Source organism: Rhinopithecus roxellana, chromosome 17 (assembly GCF_007565055.1).
Source record: "Rhinopithecus roxellana isolate Shanxi Qingling chromosome 17, ASM756505v1, whole genome shotgun sequence".
Classification (NCBI taxonomy): domain Eukaryota; kingdom Metazoa; phylum Chordata; class Mammalia; order Primates; family Cercopithecidae; genus Rhinopithecus; species Rhinopithecus roxellana.
In genome coordinates, this window is record NC_044565.1 from 6,669,158 (window position 1) to 6,695,128 (window position 25,971).

General features: G+C 52.8%; 1 protein-coding gene across 20 annotated transcripts in view; it reads left to right on the forward strand.

The window, feature by feature from the left end:
* TSNARE1 (t-SNARE domain containing 1) overlaps positions 1-25,971 on the forward strand; it is a 139,383-nt gene that overhangs the window by 82,477 nt on the left and 30,935 nt on the right. For 18 of the 20 annotated variants that reach the window (XR_004054310.1, XR_004054309.1, XM_030921024.1 and 15 more), the window contains 4 exons: positions 4,742-4,832; positions 8,924-8,998; positions 9,484-9,540; positions 25,348-25,509. Coding sequence is in view for 18 of the 20 variants with exons in the window: in XM_030921024.1 (XP_030776884.1) it covers positions 4,742-4,832; positions 8,924-8,998; positions 9,484-9,540; positions 25,348-25,509 (385 nt within the window). In the remaining 2 variants the exon portion in view is untranslated. The remainder of the gene's footprint in view (positions 1-4,741; positions 4,833-8,923; positions 8,999-9,483; positions 9,541-25,347; positions 25,510-25,971) is intronic. The other 2 variants (XM_030921035.1, XM_030921028.1) reach the window with 1 other exon arrangement.

The window sequence follows — 25,971 nt, forward strand, 5'->3', positions numbered from 1 at the left end:
CATGCCCCTTTCTAACTCCATGTACATTTTAGAATCAGCTTGTCAATTATTATTTGTTTAAAAAAAAGCTTTCTGTAATTTTTTGGGATTACCTTGAATCTGTGGGTAAAGAACTGGTATCATAACAATATTGTCATCCAGCCCATGGACACAGCCAGGCCGGCCTTTCATAACAATATTATCGTCCAGCCCATGGACACGGCCAGGGTGGCCTTTCATAACAGTATTGTCATCCGGCCCACAGACACCGCCAGGCCAGCCTTTCATAACATAGTATATCGTCCAGCCCATGGACACAGCCAGGCCGGCCTTTCATAACAATATCATCATTAGTCCACAGGCACGGCCAGCCGGCCTTTCATAATAGTATTGTCGTCCAGCCCATGGACACGGCCAGGCTGGCCTTTCATAACAATATCATCATTAGTCCACAGGCACGGCCAGCCGGCCTTTCATAAGAGTATTGTCATCCAGCCCATGGACACGGCCAGGCTGGCCTTTCATAACAATATTATCGTCCAGCCCATGGACACGGCCAGGCCGGCCTTTCATAACAGTATTGTCGTCCAACCCACAGACACGGTAAGGCTGGCCTTTCAAAACAATATCATCGTCCGACCCACAGGCACAGCCAGGCTGGCCTTTCTCTTATTTGTGTTCTTCTCCTCTTGTTGGCTGCAACTCCACAGAAATAATGTGACTTCCGTGTACTTCCTTGTATCCTGTGACCTGCGTAGATTCACTCGCTGATTAGTTTCTGGAGCTTCTTTGTAGATTCCTTGGGATTTTCTTTTTTTTTTTTTTTTTTTTTGAGATGGAGTCTCACACTGTCGCCCAGGCTGGAGTGCAGTGGTGCAACCTTGGCTCACTGCAAGCTCCTCCTCCTGGGTTCATGCCATTCTCCTGCCTCAGCCTCACAAGTAACTGGGACTACAGGTGCCCACCACCACGCCTGGCTAATTTTTTTTTTGTATTTTTAGTAGAGACGGAGTTTCACCATGTTAGCCAGGATGGTCTCGATCTCCTGCCCTCATGATCCGCCTGCCTCAGCTTCCTGAAGTGGTGGGATTACAGGTGTGAGCCACCGCGCATGGCCGGGATTTTCTATATAGATGTACACGTCTCTGTGACTGAAGACAGTTTTACTCTTCATTTTCAATCTTTATGCTTCTTAGGTCTTTCCCCCTTATTCCCAGGTAAACTTCTAATATGAGGAGTAAAAGTAGTAAAAGCACACATACCTGCCTCGTTCCCCATCTTACGGGGAAGCATTCCATCTTTTGCTGTAAGCATCCTAGATGTTTGTTTTGTTTTTTATTTAACAGGCTCTCTGTATCAGGTTGAGGGAGTCCGCTTCTTTTTTCTAGTTAAGGAAACTAGGAACTAAACTCAAGGAAGTTTTAAACTAGAATGAGTGTTGAATTTTGTCACATGCTTTTTCTGCATAATTTATTGAGGTGTTTTTCTCCTTGTTAAATTTGCTCTGTTGATACGATCATTACACTCATGGATGTTTGAATGTTGAACCAACCTTGTATCCCCTGGGTAAGTGTACTATCTCTTTCATATATTGTTGAATTCATTTTTCTAAAATTGTATTGAAGATTTTTGCTGCAGGGTTTGTGAGTGATATGTGGGCTTCCTTCCTTTAGATTATCTGTTTGGGTTTTGTTATCAGGGTAGTGTGAGCCTCGTACAATGTGTATCTCCTCTCTGTTTTCTAGGGGATTGCACGATACTGATATTGAAGCCTGTTGTGCCTGTGTATTTGCAGCAATGTTTTTAAGCACAAATTGAATTCTTGCCATACTTATAGAGCTATTTAGGTTTTCTATTTCTTTTTGAGTCAGTTTTGATATAATTCATGTCTTTTAAGGAATTTTTCTATTTAATCTTAGTTGTCAAATTTATGGGCCTGATAGGATTTTTATTTCCTTAACATTCTTTTAATGTTGGATCTGCAGTCAGGTTCAGTCTTTCGTTCTTGATCTTGGTAATTTGCTAGTGTGATTTTTCTTCCTCTTGACCTGTCTAGGCAGAGTTGTGTAACGTTTTGAATGCTTTTTAATTTTATTATTTCTATTTTTGGTCTGTTTGCTATTTTATTAATTATTGAACTACCTTTATTATCTCTGTTCTACTTCCTTTCTGTTTAATTTACTGGCTTCTTTAGGTGGACTTTCTAGACATTGATTTTATTCTTTTCTCTTTTCTAATATAAGAATTTAAAGCAGTAATTTTCTTGTAAGTACTGTTTTAACTGCATCCCGTAGCTTTGTGTGTGTGTGTTTGTTTAAATGTGTTTTCTGCTTGTTTGAGGTAGGAGGTAGTACCCGGTACCATGACTGTAAGTAGAGGTCTCCTCCGGGCCTTTTACTGGGACAAGCATCATGGAAGGTGGCCCCTCAGCAGTGCCCTTCTGCCTGGCTGCCCTTCCTTGACTGGCGGCTCTCATTCCCCACTCCCTTCATCACGTCTTGGATTTTCTGGTTGGCAACCTCCTGTTCCCACGATGGACTTGGCAGGGTGATCTGATGCCTGAGGGGTTGCCAGGTTGGGTAAGGAGGCCTTGTTCACTTTGATCCTGCATGGTGCTAACAGTTTGTGAGGGAGGCGCAAATGAGACGAGATCCTGCCTGGAAAGAGAAAAGCCTGACCCACCGCATACAGGAAACGGGCTGCCTTCATTCCAGCACTAATGGCTCCACGAGGATGTTTCAGTGGGGGCATGAGTGAGAGGCCCTGACACATGGGAGTCTAGAGGAGTGGAGAGGTCAGCTTGGAGCAGAGAAGAGTGTGGGCCGTGACCTGCCTGGCCCTCCCAGGGGAGTTATCTGGGCAGGTGTTGGTGCTGGGGCCATTGCCCACAGTGGCAATGTGACCAGACAGCTGCTCCTGGGTCAGCAACCAGGGCTTGGTTGTCTGCATCTGACCTAGGAAAGCGTTAAGGCAGGGATATGTCCGGCTCATTCAGGAGCAGCAGAGACCTGTGGGCCAGGAGTGAAGTTAACCCAGGGGCAGTGTGGGGAGATGAAGTCGGAGGTGCAGGAGGCTGCCCATATGGGCCTAGAGCCCAGGGGCGGCGTGGGGAGGTGAAGTCGGAGGTGCAGGAGGGCAGCGTGGGGAGGTGAAGTCGCAGGTGCAGGAGGGCGGTGTGGGGAGGCCATCCACGTGGGCCTAGATCAGTGCTGGAGGGACTTTGGCTTTGACCGGAATGAGATGTGGAACCATTGGTGAGTTCTGAGGTGTGGACTGGCAAGATCTGAAGTGTCTTTAGCAGGATCGCTTGAGCCTGCTGTGTACATAATGTGATGGGATGCAGTGGCGAGTGGGCCGGGGACGGGAGGCGGAGTGGCAGCCCAGGGAGAGGGACAGGAGGCTGTGTGGCAACCCAGGGTGAGGAGAGGACTGGTGGGAGCGGGGGTGAGGGGCAGTTTGCTTCCGCATACTTCTCACAGTGTTAAGCCAGTGGTTGGACAAAGAGGCATGTTTGCGAGCTGGAGGCACTGGAAGCTCTTCAAAGCCTCAGAGGCCAGCTGCAGGAGGCAGCCCTGACCAAGGCCCCAGGGAAGAAAGCTCCTGTCCCTGCGGTTCCCCCGTCTGTGGTAACCTTATGGCTCCTTGCCCTCCTTTGCCCACACCCTCTCTAGCCTGCTGGGTGCCTGTTCTGGGGGGCACTCTTACTCCTCTGTGTGCCACAGGCTCTGCCCACCCAGGGTGGATATCAGGAGATGGGCCCTGCTCCTGTAGGCTTGGCTGGGGTGGTGGTGCCAGGCTTGCTGCCACGTGTGGGCCCGAAGGCCTGCTTGGTGCAGGCCCGAGGTGATGCCTAAGGGGCTGCAGGGGCCATTTGGGCTGTACTTGAAAGGGTCGCTGTGGCTCCCCAGTTTCCACCAGGCCAGGGTCCTCCCTGCACTTGGTGTGTGTGCCTGCGGCCAGGCTGGGGTACGGTTGCCCTGGTGCTTCTCTCTCCAGGGATGGGGGTGGCGAACCCCTGGTGGGAGACGGGTTGGTCTTCCCAGTTGCTTTCAAGGTCATGCTTGGAACTGTAACCTGGGACTGTCCTGGCCTCCTTGTGTCTCACTGGGCCTGGGTGTGAGAACCGTCTCACCCGGGGCCACTCAGAAGTGTGCAGGGGGTGAGGATCGCTGGCCTCCCTGGGCCATGGCGCAGTTGCCTTTATTCTCCTGCTGGCTTTCCGAGGAGAACTGACCGCGAGAGGGACCTTTCTGCAGGGAGGGCTCGTGGCTGGGCCTCCTGTCTGTGGGGTATTTGGGGGTGGTTGCAGCGGGGGAGGAAGGTGGTCCTCACAGTGGCTGATTGGTGGGGCCCGGCTGCCACCCACCCCAGCCAGAGCTTACCTGCGCCGTCTCTCTCCGCCTGCCTTTCTGCCCCCCCCACCCCGGCCTCTTGCTGGGTGTCTGCCTGTCCCTCTCTGTCCTGGCTCTTGGGCCCCCTCCTCTTTCTCTGTGGGAGTCACTGCTGCTCTTGTCTCTGTTCCCTTCTCTCTTTCTCTGTGCCTTTGCCTCTTTCTGTTTGCTACCCTTTCCCTACTCTTGTTGACCTCTCTGCTGTTTTCTCTGTCTCCGTGTGTCTCTCGGCCCTCTATCCACCTGTCCATCCGTCTGTCTCTGTCTCCCCCACTCTGCCTGTGCATCCCTGCTCGCTGTGGCCTTCTGGGCCCTCACTCTCTGCTGCCTTCCTCCCCTGCCTTCGCTCCTGGCTCCTTCTCGGCCCCCAGGCACACGGCACAGCAGGAGACCAACAAGACCATCTCAGCCAGCGCCACCACTGTGAAGCAGATGGCCCAGCTGCTGCGCAGCTCCTGCCCGGTATGTTCCTGGAATCTCGGGCTGGGAGGGAGGAGAGGAATGGACCCTTGTGCCTGTAATGGGAGCAGGGACATCACACGAGGCAGGATACAGGGAGGCTGATATGTGTGGATGGACACAGACTGGCCTGGCACCCAGCTTCACGTGGCTCCATGGCTCAGAACCTATGTTCAGTCATTCGGGTAGCAGCCGTGTGCCGACCACGTGCCGGGAGCTGGTGTGGCTGCCCGCACTCTTGCTCTCCTTGGCTTATGCAGTAGTGGGGACAAGAGCACCCTGGGTCTTCCTGGCCAGGCCTTACTGGAAGCTGATGGCCCGCCATTGTTTGTTTCACCATCCTCTCCCCCGCCCTGCATCCCCTGCCCTTCTGCTGCATCCGCCACCCAAGACCACCTTCCCTATCCCCTCATGTACACCCTCCCTATCCCCTCACCTCCCCTGGTGCCTTACCAGACGCATGGGCCTCAGGCCAGACATATGGCTGTGGCAGTGGCCATCACCATACCCACTGCCACAGACATCACCACTGTCCCAGCTCAGCTGCCCCAGGGCCACTCCCTCCCTCATCTCCACCCTGTCCCACTGCCACAGCCGTCACCACTGTCCCAGCTCAGCTACCCCAGCGCCGCTCCCTCCCTCATCTCCACCCTGTCCCACTGCCACAGCCGTCACCACTGTCCCAGTTCAGCTACCCCAGCGCCGCTCCCTCCCTCATCTCCACCCTGTCCCCACTTCTTTTTTTTTTTTTTTTGAGACGGAGTCTTGCAGGCACCCGTCACCATGCCCAGCGAACTTTTGTGTTTTTAGTAGAGGTGGGGTTTCACCATGTTGCTCAGGCTAGTCTTGAACTCCCGGCTTCAAGTGATCCGCCCATCTTGGCCTCCCAAAGTGTTGGGATTACAGCTGTGAGCCACCACGCCTGGCCCTGTCCCCACTTCTCACCGTCCCAACACCCTCCGCTCTACCATACCAGGTCAGGGCCCAGTCGCTGAAGATTGGAGGGTACTTGTCACAAAAGATTAAGTGCTGCTGAACCCTAAGATTTTATGGGGCAGGAGTGAGCAAGCTGCGGCCCGCTGGCCATACCTGCTTCATGCTGCACCTGCTTCATGCTGCACCTGCTTCATGCATACAGTGTGAGCCGCTGGCCATACCTGCTTCATGCTGCACCTGCTTCATGCGTACAGTGTGAGCTGCTGGCCATACCTGCTTCATGCTGCACCTGCTTCATGCGTTTGGTGTGAGCTGCTGGCCATGCCTGCTTCATGCATGCAGTGTGAACCACTGGCTGCACCTGCTTCATGCTGCACCTGCTTCATGCATACAGTGTGAGCCGCTGGCCTCACCTGCTTCATACTGCCCCTGCTTCATGCGTTCGGTGTGAGCTGCTGGCCATGCCTGCTTCATGCATGCAGTGTGAGCCACTGGCTGCACCTGTTTCATGCTGCACCTGCTTCATGCGTACGGTGTGAGCTACTGGCCATACCTGCTTCATGTGTACAGTGTGAGCTGCTGGCTGCACCTGCTTCATGCTGCACCTGCTTCATGCGTACAGTGTGAGCCACTGGCCGCACCCGCTTCATGCTGCACCTGCTTCATGCGTATGGTGTGAGCTGCTGGCTGCACCTGCTTCATGTGCACAGTGTGAGCCGCTGGCTGTACCTGCTTCATGTGTACAGTGTGAGCCGCTGGCTGTACCTGCTTCATGTGCACGGTGTGAGCTGCTGGCCATACCTGCTTCATGCATACGGTGTGAGCTGCTGGCTGTACCTGCTTCATGTGCATGGTGTGAGCCGCTGGCTGTACCTGCTTCATGCATACGGTGTGAGCCGCTGGCTGTACCTGCTTCATGTGCACAGTATGAGTGAGACGCCAACCTGCCCCTGCCGTAGGTGCTGCCCATAGCTGCTCTCACTGCCTTGGGAGGACTGGGGTTACAGGTTCAACCTGCTGCAGAGCCAGCAGCGTGGATTAGCATTCCTGCAGGGGAAACGCATGCCGCCTTCCCTGTGGAAAATACACGTGACGTGGACAGTGCTGCGTTGGGTGTGGTCAGCAGTGAGAAGAAGCGGAGAGTTAGGCAGGCCACAATGTGGTGGGGCTCAAAGACCGCATGCCCCCATGCAAGAAAACACACAGTGTGTGGTTCTGTTTTTGTGAAACATCCAGAAAATGCAAACTCTGGAGACCAAAAGTGGACAAGCAGTTGTCGGGGTTGGGAGCAGGAGTTGGTTTTGGGGTGCCAGCAGGCAGGCGCAGGGCCCGTTCTGGCGTGATGGGGAAGTTCTAAAACTGGGTTGTGGGGATGGCTGTACAACTAAGAGTTACTGAACTCGACACTGAAAAGTGGGTGAATTTTATCAGATCTCAGTTATGCAGTACTAAAACTTGTACTTAAAAAAATAGAACTAGTTCAAAAGTTAGTTACACTAAAAAACCGTGTGACAGAGGCAGCAGCCCCCTGTCCAGTGATGGGGTGGCTGGAGTCTCCCTAAAGGCAGATGACAGGAGCGCTGGGAGCTTTGTGCTGAGCGGCCTGGAGCCTCTCTGTGCACAGGCCACTCGGCCATGGCTGCCCTGCGGGGACCACTCTTTGGGGACTGGGTGCTGCCCTGGCCTGTGCCCTCGGGCGGTGATGTCAGCAGCAGCATGGCCAGCACTGACGCCTGTGTCTGGCCTCTTCCTCTGTAGCTTTGTTCTTCATTTTCTGACTCAGGTATGCCTGAGTCACTTACTCATTTACTCATTCATCCGAGAATACACGCTGGGCCCTCTTACGGGAGGCGCTGGGCCCTCTTACGGGAGGCACTGTGCTTACGTGGGGTGCTGAGCAAGGCCCTACATGGTGGAGGGTTGCGATTCTGAGAGGTGTTTCTGTGGGGTGAGAGCAGGCTCGGGTGGTCCGCGCAGGCCGTTTCCTCGTGAAGTGAATGGCTCCTTCACACGGCTTGGTGGGCACAGTCAGTGCCTACCACATCTTTGACTTTATGGGCTGTGGACGCTTCGATGAGATGTAGTACCTTCGATCGTGGGAAGAGGTCAAGGCTGTGATCGGCTGCTCCCAGTGCCCCTTGGTCATCAGAGGTTTACCCCAGACCAGTCTGCCTGAGCCTTGGCTCTCTCCAATCTTCTGATAGCCATGGGGTGGGTGCTAGAAGGAAGCTGTGGGTTCCTTGGTGCTCCTGCTGGTGGGTGGCGCCCATGGTGAGCCAGAGCAATGGGGCTGACCCCACGGCTGCTTGTCCAGCCCCACCCCAGCTCAGTGCTTCTCCAGCTCCAGTTCTGGAGCAGGTGCCTGGTGGGCACTGAGGTGTGGTGGCAAACGTCCCAGCAGGAAGGAACTGGGGTTGGTGGACCCTGGAGGCCATGGGGAACCCAGGTACAGTCGAGATGCTGGGGAGGGGGATGGTTCTGGCAGTGACCCCGCCACCTGTGTGACCACAGACAAGCCACTCAGGACTCAGGGCTGCCATGTCCTGTGCTGTGGAAGAGGAAGGAGTCACAGATAAGCCACTCGGGACTCAGGGCCGCCGTGTCCTGTGCTGTGGAAGAGGAAGGAGTCACAGATAAGCCACTTGGGACTCAGGGCCGCCATGTCCTGTGCTGTGGAAGAGGAAGGAGTCACAGATAAGCCACTCGGGACTCAGGGCCATGGTATCCTGTGCCGTGGAAGAGGAAGGAGTCACAGATAAGCCACTCGGGACTCAGGGCCACCATGTCCTGTGCTGTGGAAGAGGAAGGAGTCACAGACAAGCCACTCAGGACTCAGGGCCACAGTCTCCTGCGCTGTGGAAGGGGCATCACAGTGCTTCTCGTGGAGGTGGTGCGGGGCCAGGTTTATGTGCCTTGAGTAGCTCCTGGCTCCGGCAGGTGGTGTTGACCCCTGCACTGGATTTTGTGGTCATGGTGTCGCTGGGGACTCTGGGTGTGCCTGTGGAGACAGCGGTGACACTGGGGGGATGTAGTTGATGGCGAGCCCCATTCTGAGTGTGGGAAGGTGGGACGTCGGTGCGGGAGGAGGTGTGGGTGGTGGGGGCTCTGGGGCAGGGTCAGACCTCCCATGTCGTGCCAGCTGTGCCTTCTCTCTGCAGCAGGAGCGTCCTCAGCTGGACCGGCTGAAAACCCAGCTCTCGGATGCCATTCAGTGCTATGGAGTGGTGCAGAAGGTGAGGTGCAGGGGGGCGGCAGGGGCCTGCAGGCCAGGTAGGGTGGGCCTCGGTTCCCAGAGCACCCTCATGGCTGTCTTATCCCTGTGGGCCTGGTGCACCCCCATCCCCAAAGGCAGAGAAGCGGGTCATCCTTGCACACAGTCTCTAGGCAGCCAGGATCCAGACTGTGCCTCAGGGCTTGTGTCCTAGAGGACATTTACCCTCAAGAGCTGACCCACAGCAGCTCTGGGGAAGCAGGAAGAACAGGTCTCACCTGACTCTGACAGGTGAGGAAACGGGGGCCCAGAGAGCTCCCATGCATGAACAGATGCCATCCAGCGTCTCGCTGGCAGAGCTCAGCCCCGGCCCCAGCAGCCTCTTCTGGGAGTGGCAGGCGTGTTTTGCTGCACCATCATCCAGAGCCCTGCACTCAGCTGACCATTTCTTCTCTCTTCCCCACCTTTTTTGCTCTTCCTGTGTTCTTCTCGTCCTTTTTCCAACAGAAAATTGCAGAAAAGTCCAGAGCGCTGCTTCCCATGGCGCAGAGGGGCAGTAAACAGGTGGGTGCCAAGTAGTGACTGTGGGTCAGTGACTATTAGGGGACAACCCAGAATCCACTGCCATCTGTGCTCCATGGAAGGGCTGGGAGGGCCAACGGCAGGGGTCTCATCTGAGGGGTGCTATGAGGTACAGCCTTGAAAACGTGAGCATTTTGACCTTTGGGCCCTGGCACAGTGCCTGACAAGGGCTCAGCTCCCAAAGAATGACTGTGGATGGTTCCATGTGCTGGGCAGGACTCACTGATCAGACCAGCCCTCTTGCTGAGAGCCGTTGTAAAACCTGGGTTAAAACACACGCACACATGGCTGGGCACAGTGGCTCACGCCTGTAATCCCAGCACTTCGGGAGGCCGAGGTGGGCAGATTACCTGAGGTCAGGAGTTCAAGACCAGCCTGGCCAACATGGAGAAACCCCACCTCTGCTAAAAATACAAAAATTATCCAGGCATGGTGGCAAGCACCTGTAATCCCAGCTACATGGGCGGTTGAGGCAGGAGAATTGCTTGAACCCAGGAGGCAGGGCCGAGGTTCCAGTGAGCAGAGATCACGCCACTGCACTCCAGCCTGGGTGACAGAGTGAGATTCTGTCTCAAAAACAAGAAAAACACAGGCACATGCACACAGAAAAACACACACATAGATGCACACAGACACGTAGACACACAGATAAACACAGATTCACAGAGATAAACAGAGACACAGACATGCAGAGACATGCAGAGACAGAAATACAGACACACAGACACACAAATACAGACATGCAGAGACACATGCAGATAAACACAGACGTGCAGAGATGCAGATAAACACAGACAGGCAGACACATGCAGGTAAACACGCAGAGACACAGATAAACACAGATGCACAGAAATGCAGATAAACACAGACACGCAGACACATGCAGATAAACACCTAGAGACACAGATAAACAGACATGCAGACACACAGATAAACATGGACACGCAGACACACATGCAGATAAACAGACACAGATAAACACAGACACACAGACATGAGACACAGATGAACACAGACACGCAGACACATATGCAGATAAACAGACACATAGAGACACAGATAAACACAGACACGCAGACACGAAGAGACACAGATAGACACGAAGGGACGCAGATACACAGACACGAAGAGACGCAGATACACAGACACGAAGAGACGCAGATACACAGACACGAAGAGACGCAGATACACAGACACGAAGAGACGCAGATACACAGACACGAAGAGACGCAGATACACAGACACGAAGAGACGCAGATACACAGACACGAAGAGACGCAGATACACAGACACGAAGAGACGCAGATACACAGACACGAAGAGACGCAGATACACAGACACGAAGAGACGCAGATACACAGACACGAAGAGACGCAGATACACAGACACGAAGAGACGCAGATAAACACAGACATGCAGAGACAGATAAACATAGACCCACAGACACACAGATAAACACAGACACGCAGACACGAAGAGACGCAGATACACAGACACGAAGAGACGCAGATAAACACAGACATGCAGAGACAGATAAACATAGACCCACAGACACACAGATAAACACAGACATGCAGACACGAAGAGACGCAGATACACAGACACGAAGAGACGCAGATACACAGACACGAAGAGACGCAGATAGACACTAAGAGACGCAGATACACAGACACGAAGAGACGCAGATACACAGACACGAAGAGACGCAGATACACAGACACGAAGAGACGCAGATAAACACAGACATGCAGAGACAGATAAACATAGACCCACAGACACACAGATAAACACAGACACGCAGACACGAAGAGACGCAGATACACAGACACGAAGAGACGCAGATAAACACAGACATGCAGAGACAGATAAACATAGACCCACAGACACACAGATAAACACAGACACGCAGACACGAAGAGACGCAGATACACAGACACGAAGAGACGCAGATAAACACAGACATGCAGAGACAGATAAACATAGACCCACAGACACACAGATAAACACAGACACGCAGACACGAAGAGACGCAGATACACAGACACGAAGAGACGCAGATAAACACAGACATGCAGAGACAGATAAACATAGACCCACAGACACACAGATAAACACAGACACACAGACACGAAGAGACGCAGATACACAGACACGAAGAGACGCAGATACACAGACACGAAGAGACGCAGATAAACACAGACATGCAGAGACAGATAAACATAGACCCACAGACACACAGATAAACACAGACACACAGACACGAAGAGACGCAGATACACAGACACGAAGAGACGCAGATAAACACAGACATGCAGAGACAGATAAACATAGACCCACAGACACACAGATAAACACAGACACGCAGACACGAAGAGACGCAGATACACAGACACGAAGAGACGCAGATACACAGACACGAAGAGACGCAGATAGACACTAAGAGACGCAGATACACAGACACGAAGAGACGCAGATACACAGACACGAAGAGACGCAGATACACAGACACGAAGAGACGCAGATAAACACAGACATGCAGAGACAGATAAACATAGACCCACAGACACACAGATAAACACAGACACGCAGACACGAAGAGACGCAGATACACAGACACGAAGAGACGCAGATAAACACAGACATGCAGAGACAGATAAACATAGACCCACAGACACACAGATAAACACAGACACACAGACACGAAGAGACGCAGATACACAGACACGAAGAGACGCAGATACACAGACACGAAGAGACGCAGATAAACACAGACATGCAGAGACAGATAAACATAGACCCACAGACACACAGATAAACACAGACACGCAGACACGAAGAGACGCAGATACACAGACACGAAGAGACGCAGATACACAGACACGAAGAGACGCAGATACACAGACACGAAGAGACGCAGATAGACACTAAGAGACGCAGATACACAGACACGAAGAGACGCAGATACACAGACACGAAGAGACGCAGATACACAGACACGAAGAGACGCAGATAAACACAGACATGCAGAGACAGATAAACATAGACCCACAGACACACAGATAAACACAGACACGCAGACACGAAGAGACGCAGATACACAGACACGAAGAGACGCAGATAAACACAGACATGCAGAGACAGATAAACATAGACCCACAGACACACAGATAAACACAGACACACAGACACGAAGAGACGCAGATACACAGACACGAAGAGACGCAGATAAACACAGACATGCAGAGACAGATAAACATAGACCCACAGACACACAGATAAACACAGACACGCAGACACAAAGAGACACAGATAAACAAACAGGTGTGCAGAGACACATGCAGATAGACACAGACATGCAGACACACAGAGAAACACAGACATGCAGACACACAGAGACACGCAGATAGACACAGACATGCAGACACACAGATAGACATGCAGACACACAGAGACACACAGATAGACACAGACGTGCAGAGACACATGGATCCAACGTGGGGAAGCGTCAGACCAGGCCTAGGGAGGCACATGTTCCCAGATGACTCAGGCTCATCATCACTTCCTTCTCACCCCCAGGACATTTGCCAGCTTGTGTCTCATCTTATCGAGACTGAATAGCAGTGGTGGCTTATAGCTTTAGTGGTCTTACTGGGCTGGAGAGTCAAAAATTAGAGCTTGGGACCCTTAGGAATAAAACCCTGGAGCACAAGGGGATTGCAGCACTCAGGTTTTCCCTGTGAGGCAGGCTTTTGCTGATCCATATTCGCTGGTGTGTGCGTGATGTGAGAGTCTAAGACGTCAAGCAACAAGTACTTTACAGGAAAAGCTGAACAGAAGTCAGAGTGCCCTCAGAATACTAAGAAGACAAAAGTTGATTTTAAGGCCCACCCAGGAGGAGGGACTCTTGGAAACACAAGTTCCGCTTGAGACCATGAGAGATGATGGTAAACCAGAAGTAGACCAGCCCTGACCAACCAAACCTAAAGCATAGCCTGGAATCATGTCTATGTGGTCTCTCCAAAGACAGAGGACAATTCCATCATCTAGAATCTCTGCAATTTTTCATACAGTGTTTGGGATTTAAGCCAAAGTCATTAGGCATCACAGGTACCAGGATCCAATGACTAAAGCCAAGGAAAAACAGGAAGTAGAAACTGACCAACAGGTGATGCAGATAATCAGATGGTTGGTCGGACACTCAGCTTAAAATACCTACAGGTTAAAACTCCAAAATCCAAAATCCTCCAAAATCAGAAACTTTTTGAGTGCCAACATGATGCACAAAGGAAATGCTCTTTGGAACATTTAGGTTTTTGGATTTTTGATGAGGGATGTTCATCCAATAAGTGCAATGCAGATATTCCAAAATCTGAAAAAAAAAATCAAAAATCTGAAAACAAGTTCAAAATCTGAAACACTTCTGGTCCCAAGCATTCTGAATGAGTGACACTCAATCCGTTTTATTAACATGTGAAAGGAAATAATAAATGGTACAGACTTTTACCAGAGAACTTACATTTTATTTTAAAAAGAGAGTTCTAGTATTGAACAATACCATAACTAAAGTTAAGAATTTAGTGGGTTAGCTAAATCTCCACATAGACAAAGCAGAAAAAAAGATTAGTGAATTAGAAGGCAGGGCATAAGAAAACTTATATTGAAACACAAAAGAAAAAATGATAAAAAATCTAAAGAATATAGAGTCCTAGATGAACAGGAGAGAGAGAAAATGGACAGAAATAATATTTGAAGAGGTAACCGCTGCAAGTTTTCCAAAACTGTGCAAATACTTCAAGTCACAGATTCAAGAAGCTCTATGAATAGATAAATTTCTCCTTTTAAAAAACCACCCTTGCTGGGCATGGTGGTTCACGCCTGTAATCCCAGCACTTTGGGAGGCCGAGGTGGGCAGATCACCTGAGGATGGGAGTTCGAGACCAGCCTGACCAACATGGAGAAACCTCGTCTCTACTAAAAGTACAAATTAGCTGGGCTTGGTGGCACATGCCTGTAATCCCAGCTACTCAGGAGGCTGAAGCAGGAGAATCACTTGAACCCAGGAGGCAGAAGTTGTGGTGAGCTGAGATTGTGCCATTGCACTCCAGCCTGGGCAACAAGAGTGAAACTCCATTTCAAATAAAAAAACAAAACAAAAACCACCCTTGGCCGGGTGCAGTGGCTCATGCCTATAATCCCAGCATTTTGGGAGGCCGAGGCAGGTGGATCACTTGAGATCAGGAATGAGTTCAGCCTGACCAACATGGTGAAACCCTGTCTCTACTAAATATACAAAAATTAGTCAGGTGTAATGACAGGTGCCTGTAATCCCAGCTACTCAGGAGGCTGAGGCACGAGAATTGCTTGAACCTGGGCGATGGAGGTTGCAGTGAGCCAAGAGCACGCCATTGCACTCCAGCCCGGGGGACAGAGCGAGAGACTGTCTCAAAACAAAGCACCCTTGGTCATAGCATTATAAAAATTTGAAAACCAAAGACAAAAAATCTTAGAAAAGCAGATTCAAACTAGAAAAAAAAAATGTTAAGAGCACATTCAAGTCAGAGAAAAAAGTCATGTGATTTTTAAAGGGACAAGACTGACACCTGACTTTCTTAGAAGAAACGATGGAACCCAGAAGACAGTGGAAGTGTGCCTTCAAAAAGCTTGAGAAACATAACTAATCTCCAGCTGCACCCTGGAGAAGACGTGCTTCAGAAATAAAGGCAAAGTGAAAACAGTTTTAGAGAGACAAAATGAGAGAACTCCTCGTCAACAGAACCCCCTCAGGTGGAAAAGGAGTGATCTCAGAGATAGCACGTCCCGGAGGAGGGAGTGAGAGACACTGGAAACAGTTGATGTGGTCGTGCCCGGGTTAATGTTGACCATGAAACGGTGATGATGAGGACTGGCGGGCTTCAGATACTGTCAGGTGTGTGCTATTGACAAAATGGCCCAGAAGACAGAGGGGAGGCAAATGGCGTTAAAGTGTCGTGATGTCCTCGCATCGTCAGAGAGGTAACATACACGTTGAAGGCAGACTGAGCAAGCCAAGGATGGGTGCTGCGTTATGTAGTAATATATGCAATCGCTAAGGCAGAAATCAATGAAATACAAAACAGACATACAGTAGGAAGGTTAGCAAAGCCAAAAGAATTGGCTCTTTGAAAGGATTGTTAAACCCCTACAAGATTAATCAGGATACAAAGAGAAAACACAGATGACCAGTATCAGAGTGAAAACGGGTAGATCATTACCAGTCCTACACATTAAAAAAAGAAAAACGTAGGGACGTTATGAACGTCGATAAATTCGACAGCTTTGAGGAAACTTTTTTTTTAGAAAACTGTAATTTACCAAGAGGTACAGAAAGTCTGGGATGTTGAATATTTATTAAAAAATTAAATCCGTAAATTAAAAATATCCCACAAAGAAAACTCTAGACCTCAATAGCTGTATGGGTGAATTCAGTCCCGTATTTGTGCAGTAGCTAGCAGCAGTTTACACACACACACAGAGAGAATACGGCAGGGAGGAAACACACCTTGTCTGCCTCATGAGGCCCCAGTAGCTTGATTCCAGATTCTTACAAGGATCCCAGGAAGGAAAATAACATGCTAGTCTCTCTTATGAACATAGAGACAAAAATCCTAAATATTAGTAACTTCAATCAATCAACGTGTAAAAGGATGATACATCATTATAAAGTGGGGTTGATTGTAGGGATGCAGGGCTGATTTGCATTCAGAGTCTGGGTATGATTCACCACGGAATACAGAAGAAGTGAGGATATGTGTACAGGTTATTTCAACAGATAGGAAAAGCACTTGATACAATTCAACACTCCAGGAGGCTAAAAAAATCCTGGCAAACTAGGAATAGATAAGAATGCCTTTAATCTGCCAGAAGGTATCTTCAAAAACCCTACAGTTAACGTTATACTTACTGAGGAGATGTTAACATCTTTTCTCCTAAGATAGAGGATAAAACGAGGTCATCTAGTACTATTGTTTCTGTTCCCCATTGTGCCAGAAGTCGTCTCCAACGCTGTATGGCATGAAAAACAAAGTAAGATTGAGAAGAAACTGTGTTTCGTAGACAGCACGATTATGTCCATGGAAAATCTGAACGCATCTGTAGCGTGCTGTTAGAATTCATCAGTGAATGTGGCAGGACAGGTCAACAGACAAGAAGACATTGTGTGTGCTGGCAAAAGACAGTTTGGAGAGGAAATTTAAAAACTGATGTCATAATTTATTACAATAAATTTCTTCAAAAAATTCTATGAAGAGCAGTTAAGGCCTCTACATTAAAAACTATGCCACATTACTGAGAGGAATGACAGATGACCTAAACCATGCAGGGGATACTGTGTTTACAGAGATATCAGCTCTCACCCAGTGGATGATCTAAACCACGGAGGGGATACCATGTGTATGGAGATGTCAGCTCTCACCCAGTGGATCTGTAGGCTCAATATAATCCCAGTAAAGTTCTAGCAGGTTTTCAGTGTGTGTGTGTGTGAGTGAACTGTCAAGCTGATTCCAAAATGTATATGGAAATAGGAAAGACCCAAAATAGTGAAGGCAATTTTGAAGAACAGCGAAAGAGATTTATACTATCAGGTATTGGAACACACTATAAAGCACAGAAATAAAAACAGTGTGGTGTTTGTGCGAGGCTAGACACACCAGCCCGTGGATGCATCAGCCCGTGGGACGGAGTGAAGACCGGACACAGACCACAGATACGTGGCAGCTGGGTTTGCGGCCGAGGCGGACTGCCCTGCCACAGGAGGTGGGTGATTCATTCAGGGCTTGATACGGATCACTCGGATGTTCGAACTGGAAAAAAAGGACCCTTCACCAACAACTCATCCTGTGCAGAAAGCACTTCCAGCCAGACCACAGACCCACGTGTGAAAGATAAGGCAGTAGCACTCCAGAAGGCTCCATGGGAGGCTCTGTTGATGCCTTCATGGTGAGCAAGTATTTCTTACACAGACGCACAAGTGCCGCCCACAAAGGAGAAGGTAGACACACTTTGTTAAAATTATACCCCAGTAAGAGAGTGCAGCCCACAGCACAGGGGAGGATGTTTGCACAACACGTGTGAAAAGGACTTACATCCTTAATATATAAAGATATCTTACAGATCAACAAGGAAAGGGCAGACAACTCTGCTGAAAAACAGTAAAAGGGCAGCAGCCTTCCACAGGCACCTCACAGAAGAGGATTCCAGGGGGCTCATAAGCCTGTGAACGTGTACTTGGCAACGTGAGTTATCAGAAAAATGGCAAAGAAACCCATGGTGGTGTATCACCACACACCACACCCACACAAATAACTAGAGCAAACATGAGTGAGAACCCCTGCAAAAGCCGAGTGTGGGCCTGCGTGCAGGTCGTTGCACCCTCATGCCTTACCGGTGGGGTGTGCCTCTGCATCACCACTTTGAACACTGTTGGAAAATATCTGTCAAGTCCAGCATTTTCTTACCTAGGGTCTTGCAGTTCTGCCCAACAGACATGCATATCTGTGGGCCCTTCATATCCATGAGTTTCACATCCGTGGATTCCACCAATCACAGACTGAAAATATTTTTAAAGAATGGCAGCTGTTCTGAACATGTACAGCCTCTTCTCTTCTTGTCATCGTTTCCGAAACAATACAGTAGAGCAACTATGCTATTTACTACACAGCATTTACATCATATTAAATATTATAGGCAACCTAGAGGTGATTTAAATATATGGGAGGATGTGCGTAGGTTGTATGAAAATATCAAGTCATTTTATATCAGGGACTTGCGCACCCACAGATTCTGGTGTCTGTGGGAGTCCTCGGCCACTCCGTGGAGACAGGACAACTGTGTGTGTTGACAGAAGTCATGTGGGAGAATGCTCATAGCAGCACCCCATGCAGTGGTGTGACCTGGAACCCCGCCCAGTCTTCACCAGCACCGGGAAGCAGCACCTGCTGAATTCATGCCACCGGGGACTCCACAGCAACCAAAAGAGTGAACTGCGGTCACCACGCCCACCGGGGATGCCTCGGACATAATGCTGAGTCCAAGCGGAATTCATGCCACAGGGGACTCTACAGCAGCCAAAGAATGAACTGTGGCCACCACGCCCACTGGTGATGCCTCGGACATAATGCTGCATCCAAGAAGCCTGAGACCCAAGGGGATAGACTGTGGGATGCCATTTCTGTAGTGTTCAGAACCAGGCCCCACCAGTGGACAGCGTTAGAAGTCGGAGCTGGGTTCTTCTCTGTTGGGGGCGTGGGATGACAGGTGCTGGAGGGAGGCCTCGGGAGTCCTGGCCAGTGTCCTGTGTCTTGGCTGGGACGTGTTTCCTTTGTAAGCAGTCATAGAGCTGTACTCTTTGCACCTGGCATTGAAACATAGCCGTATGGCCTTTTGGAAGAATTTTCTTTTAAAAAGGTGGGGAGTGGCCAGTAGTGCTTCTGAGAAATCACGGAAGGTTAGATTATTTCTAGGAATTTGCCAGCTATCAATGATGAGATGATATGCAACCCTGTTCAGCAAAAGGACTGTTGCCAAGTTGATGCTGGGCTGACGTAGGGGGACTTGGGGGCTGCTGCTCACAGGCTGGGCAGCCCTGGCAAGGGCAAGGGGCACTGGCTGCCTTCCCTGTCCCCCGCCTGTCTCCCCTGGGTGTGGGGTGGGCAGCTCAGCCTGTCTGGAGTTGGAGATCCTGGCTGTGGTCAGTAGTTTCCAGCTAGGTCGAGGGTTAGTCTCAAACCCAGCTTGGGCTCAACCAGTGAGCAGCACCCCAGTCCCTGGGACAGCGTCAGGGGAACGGCCCCAGTGGCAGATCATGCTCTGTCTCTGCCGTCACCGGCCACCTCAGCCTACATTTCCACCAGGACTTTGTGTGTCCCCAGCCAGGCTGCAGAAGTGAAGATGCGCTTTACTCTCACTGGCTGGCTGGAAATTCCTTAGACACACCTCCCTGCCTGGGGTAAAGGGCTGGGGTCACCCCTTGTCTCTGGGTCCAGTTCCCTTTGATTTAACGTGGGACTCGGGGAAGCATTGCCACAGCCATGTCCGTCCTGACATTCTGGGCTTTGCCTCCGGAGACTCCACCAGCTACACGTTAAAAAAAGAAAAGCGTAGGGACTTTATAAACATCGATAAATTTGACGTTATAAATGTCGATAGAGTCTGTTGCTGCGTGGAGGAAACAATGAACTACCTGGGGTTCCTGAAAAGACACCGCTGCCCCTGTGTGAGCGCCTCTCGCCCTGGCCCCTGCCCTCCCTTGGTTCGGAGTGCATGAGAAAGTGGTCTACTTCCCAGAGCCTTGGAGAGCCTGGGCGCCGGCCTCAGGTCCCTGCTTTCTGAATGCCAGCAGAGCGGAGTCTCTTCCCACGGGAAACCGCGTGCACCCTGTCTCCAGCACTCACGTTAGAGCGTGTCTTCCCTGCTTGTCGGAACAGGGACCGAGGCCCTGAGCCCTGTGGGGAGGAGAAAGCCTCCTTTGTGTGTCTGCCTCTTGAGCTGGAAAACTATCACAGGGCCGTCCCCTCTGCGCTGGCCCCAGCACCTTGCCAGCAAATCCCTAATCCCAGCCTCGGAGCTCAAGACCCAAATTGGGCCTTTGTGCGGAGAATAAAGGAGCGCTTTGTGAGCTTTTCAGGAGGAGGCCGCGGAGGGACCCGGGCATCTAAGCCATCTCTTCCTCCCCTGGCTTTTGTCCTGCACCGCTGGGGAGAGCAGCACCGGGCCCCCGATCCTCCCGCTGCAGAGGTGAGGGAGACCGAGCACCTGTGGGGTCTCCTCTGGCCTGCACCCCAGCCCGGCCGCCTTCCTGGGCATCCACACGGCTTGCACCCCAGCCAGGCCATCTTCCTGGGCATCCACACGGCTTGCACCGCAGCCCTGCCGCCTTCCTGGGCGTCCACGTGGCTCACATCCCCCAGCCCGGCTGCCTTCCTGGGTGTCCACATGGAGCCCCATTTGCACCCCCCTCCCACCCCTGCACCCTCCCCATCCTTCCGAGCTTCCTCCTTCTCCACATGCGGGAGGTGGCAGCAATCCCAAGGCACAGATCCGAGGCAGGTGTCCATGGGTGCCCAGCACCCTCTGCCCGCAGCTCCTGGGGAGCTGTCATTGAAACCCCCAAGTCCAGGGAACGTCGCACAGAACGTCCCGTGGTGCCTTCTCCACCCAGGCGTCTCACCGGCCTGCATTAGCTGGCCTAGAGGGTTTCATCGTAGGAGGGACCACATTTCCTCCGGGCCCCTCGCCTGTGGCTGTTTGTTGTCAGGGCCGAGGGCATGCCCCTGCATCTCCATCCCTGGACATCGCAGCTGGGCTGCCCCAGGGACCTCTTACCTCAACAGTTTACTAAGTTTACCTGGGGCCTTTGACTTTACCCAGGCCATGGGATCCCAGTCAGTGGGGCTGTTGTAGAGCCTGTCACTGTTGGCAGGCGGGAGGCTGTGCTCAATCCTCATGCCGCTCTCCGAGGGCGTGTATGGCCGTGTCCCCCTGGGGGGAGCATCTCTGCCCTGTAGCTCACAGCACTTGGGAGAAGCACAGCTCAGCCTGGTTTCCCACCTGAGTCAGAGTGTGGCATCTTGTGGCATCTGTGCTGTATGCTGCGACCTCACGTGCTTCACCTCGAGCTCTCTGGGCGACACTAGGATGTGCTGAGGTCAGCTCCATTCCCTGGAAGTGAAGCTGGAGGCTCAGGGAAGCTGAGGACCCTCCCTAGGCCCCCAGGAAGTGAGGGGTAGTGTTCCTGAGCCCTCGCACCTCAGGAGAGCCTCGTGCTCAGGGGTTCCTGGTGGAGTGAGGTGTGTGCCTGCTGTGTTCTGCAGCCGTGAGGGGTCAGACCGTGTGGGTGGAGCTTGAGGGGCATAGACCACGGGGCTGTGAGTGCCACTGTCGCCATTCTACAGATGACAGTGAGGCCCAGAGAAGTGCGTGGCACGCCTGGGGCCTCACAGCTGGCACCAGTGCTGGGGCCGGAACCTGAGCCCAGGCTCTTTATGCAAGCACCCCGGAAGCCTAGGGGCTGGAGCCGTAGGAAGGAGGCGTTGGGGTTGCTGGGCCTGGCGCGAGGCCAGCGCCTCCCTGGGCTCCCACCGCCAGGCACTGCTCACTTCCTCCCGCCCACTCCAGGAAGGGGAGGTGATAATTACCACCTTGGACGAGTTGCACTTGTCAACAGATTTTTTAGATCTTTTATTTTATATTCATCTATCCACGTATTTATTTATTTAAAGGCCTGTGCTAGCTTTTACCCGTGTCAGGGTGGTGTGTAGGATGAAGTTGGCTTGGGAAGGAGAACCTGCCTAGGGCAGCCTCACCATCCCACCTGCAGGATGTGGATAAGCTGCCCCTTTAGACGAGGGTGGCCATGCCCACCCTGGAGGGGCCTGAGGAAATGGGAGAAAGGAAGTAGCACCTAACCTCATGCCACATCCCTCCAGAGGTGGCTGGTGCTGTGGCTGTTGGTCCTGTTGTCTCCAGTCTCGTGCCGCGTCCCTCCGGGGGTGCTGGGGCTGTTGGTCCTGTTGTCATCAGCCGTCTCAGCAGAACTGTGGGGACTAGTGAGGAGCCCGCCGTCCCGTCCTGGATGCAGTCGCACCAGCAGAGCCCTCCTAGCCTCGTGCCCACCTGGGGTGGCTTCTGCTAGAAACGCAATGAAGTGCTTGTTTGTGGATCCACTGGTTCGGTGCCCAGCCGGGGTCCATCTCTCCGTACTTGGTTGTCACCTGTGCATCTGCTCCAGCTCCAGTCCCCACAATTCTCGGGCCTCAGGAGGTGGGGGCGCTTCACCGGGCCCTGGACATAAATGTGACTCAGCCTGGGCGGTTTTTGGGAGCAGCACCTGCTGGGAAGCCAGGCGGGGCCAGTGACTGCTCTAGAGGAGGTGAGCACCCACTCTCCCCCACGAGAAACCTCCCCAGGAGCGCTCACGGCACTTCCTCTGGTTGGGGTCTCTGCACGTGCCCACCCTGAGCTGCACGGTGTGGTGAGGTGGCTTTCAGTTTGGGAAAGGGCAGAAGATGAGCAAGTCTCAGCCTCTGCAGCTTCCTTGCAGGGCGACTGAGGTTATAGTCCCCGAGCACGGGGGAGCCGACAGAGCTGGTCCCATGAGCCAGGCTGCCCTGCAGCCCATGTCCCCAGATGCCCACACACACGAGAGGGGCACAGCAAGAACTCTGGACGTGAGTGGGATGGGTTGGGGCGGCAGCTGTACCCCTGCGGCCCTCCATGCCTAGCACTGACGGGATTCTTCACCATGCCTTGCCTCCTGGCCTGCATGGCCGGCTGCTCTTGGTGGACAGTGCTGTTCCTAGGCACGGTGGAGGCCAGCAGAGTCCAGTGGGGAGAGATGAAGCAGAGAGGCTGCCTGCACCCCACAGGTCTAGCCTGGATTCCCATTCCCAGTCAGTTCCACACATTGTACCCAGATCTCATGTCTAGGATGACAGCTAGGTAGGGCCCTGTACCCTCAGAGGCTAGGAACTGGCAAAGCTGTCCACACTGCCTGAGGGCCCTGATGAGCAGAGGTGCAGTCTGGCTGGGACCCCATACTTAGCGGGGGCCTTTCCCAGACCTGGGAGGGGACCTTGATTGTGTCCCCCAGAGGGCTGGGGAGACATGGGTGGGGACAGGCAAGGGAGGGGGCCTGTGACTGAGTCCCAGGCTCTGGTGTGAGCTGGGCGGCCCCATCCTGAGAGTCCTGTCCCATCAGGGGCTCCGATCCAGGCCCAGCCACTGTGCTCCCTGCCTCACTGCCACAGAAGGCCCGGAGGCATCAGGACAGGCACAGTCCCGCCTCTGTCAGATCCTCCTCTCCAGACATGTGGTGACGCCCACTGGGCCAAGACCAGCGGCCGGGCGAGTCAGCTGGGAGAGCGCCTGCCTGGGCAGGGAGGGTGGTCCCGGGATTTGTGTCGGGGAGCATGTGTGGGCACAGCATGTGTGAAGCTGAGGGGAAGGTGGATCTGGGGGCGGGGCCAAGGCCGCCATGGGTCTGCTCCTGAGGGCTGCAGGAGGCAGCAGCCTGGCCAGGTTTGCTGAATTGCACCTTGGCTGCAGAGTGGCTTAGGTGGCTGTGAACTCCCTGAGTCTCCCGGATGGTGAGTGGGAGGGTCATTATGGTGCCTCAGGAGCATGAGGAGCAAGTAAAGGTAGCGTGGCGTCAGTGGGCCTGGCACACGTGGCCCTGTTCGTTTTCAGCCGTCCCCACCGCTGTTGCCTTGTCCTCGCGCTCACCGAACCTTGATGTGTGTCTGAGAGCAGGTGCTGCTGCAAAGCCCCACAGGCTCGCCCTGATTGAGCACAGCGCCAGCTCCCTGCCTTGCTCTGCCTCAGTGTACTCGGCTGTTGTGAAGGCCCTGGCTTCTCCCTGCAGGGTTTCCAGGAAGATCGGGGGCGTGGCTGAGTGGAGTAGGTGTTTGTGGTGAGACTGGGCCTGACCAGGCTGCCGCCTCGGTTTTCTGCTCTGCTCATTCTCGGTGCCTTTTCCTGTCTGCCTTTTTCCCTCTCACACACACACAATGTCACATGGTCACACATCCCACAATCACACAGGCACTCTCAGTCACGCACACAGCTTCCTAAGGTGAAGGCAGCCCCGCTGGCATGGGTAGGGCAGGTGGGGGGCACTGCGGCCTCTTGACGGGAGGGGAAGGAAGGGCTGCGGGGTGGGATTGCCACTATTGTCGCGTTTTCAGTTCAGTATGAACGTGTGCACCAGGAGGTGGCGGCTGCAGCATGGACCCTTCCTGCCTCCTGCCCACCCTCCCCTCTGCCAGGTGCTCCCAGGCCCCTACACCTCCACTTGGGACCTGACGTGCGGGACTGATGACACCAGGGACTGACGTCTGCGGTCTTTCCCAGGTGACTGGCGCCAGGGAGGCCCAGATTGATGCCCAGTGACAGGCTCATGGCCGTAGAAGGCCCCACCTCAGACCTAGTGTCCCCTCAGAGAGCACCATTTTGTTGAATTTCCAAATGAGGCAAATAAATTAACAAGGAATGAAAACAAATTCCAAAAACCTCTCAGGCTTGCTCCCCACGGCTGTCATGGGAGGGCAGGTTCCTGTGGGTTCCTGCAGGTGCATCTGTGCCCTGCCTGCAGTCCCACCTCATCTCTGAGCCCCGCGCTGCAGCCTCTGCCCCTGGCTCGGAAACTGGCTCCTTGATGGGGCCTGCATTGGGCTCACAGCCCCCAAAATGAAGAGGTAGAATTTGTGTTTATGTGCATAGGGGCACTTTTCTGGGGATCCACAAAGGGGCCTGTGACCCCCAAAAGCTGGGAACGCGAGGTAGACTGTGTGCTCTCTGGGGTCAGGGCCACGTTTTGCTCTCCTGTCCTCTCTCTGGCCAAGGACGGGGTAATCCTGGCTTGGCATGGGGGTCGTAGGGCTCACGAGCTCTCCTTGCAGACAGGCCTGGGATGATCAGAGTTGGGGGCATGTGCCAAAAGGTGGGAACCAGTGTCCACTCGCCTGTGACCCTGGCCCACTGCTCACAGTAGCCCCAGCTCCTCTCCTGCCCTCACAGTGTGCACGGCGCTGCCCAGAGCTCTGGGGGCCCGCAACTCCCAGAGGTGTGGGAGGCTGGGGCCTAGCATCTGTAGCCTCATCTCATCTTGAGACAGAGCTGTGTGGCCTGCTCAGAGCCATGGGAAGACTTGGCCTTGGGGCGTGGTGGTAATGGGGGTTGTCAGTGCTAACAAGGTCTGGGCCTGGGGCGTGGTAGTAATGGGAGGGGTCAGTGCTAACAAGGTCTGTCTGTCATCAGCAGAGTCCCCAGGCCCCGTTTGCTGAGCTGGCTGATGATGAGAAGATCTTTAATGGGAGTGACAACATGTGGCAGGGCCAGGAGCAAGCGCTGCTCCCGGACATCACTGAGGAGGACCTGGAGGCCATCCGACTGCGAGAGGAGGCCATCCTGCAGATGGAGGTGAGGCTGGCGTGGGCAAGTGTGCTCACTCTCCATGCTCCACATGTGGAGGCCAGGGACCAGGGGAGCCCAGGTTCCAGCCCTGCTGCACCATTGCTTACCCTCGGCCTGGTGGCGCTGGAACTAGGCCTCCATGGCCTTGCCCATTCTAACCACCTCTCTCTGGCCATCTGGTCCAATAAGGGAGAGATGGGAGTCTGGGAACCCCCTCCCCATTCCCTCCTTCCTGGGTTTCCCTAATAGGGCACAGCCCTCCGGCCAGGAGCCGGGGTATATGCTGGGGTAGCCTCTCAATCACCATGGTCATTTCCTTTGCTGTGTGGTTAGATTTCCAGGAGGCTGTTTGGCTCTAATGAAGATGATTTGGTGCTTAATGCAGTTCCCAGTAACTTTTTTTTGAAAGGTTGAATAGATTGCTTAGAACTGAACCTGCAATTTGGTGGTACTACCAGCAGGTGGTGG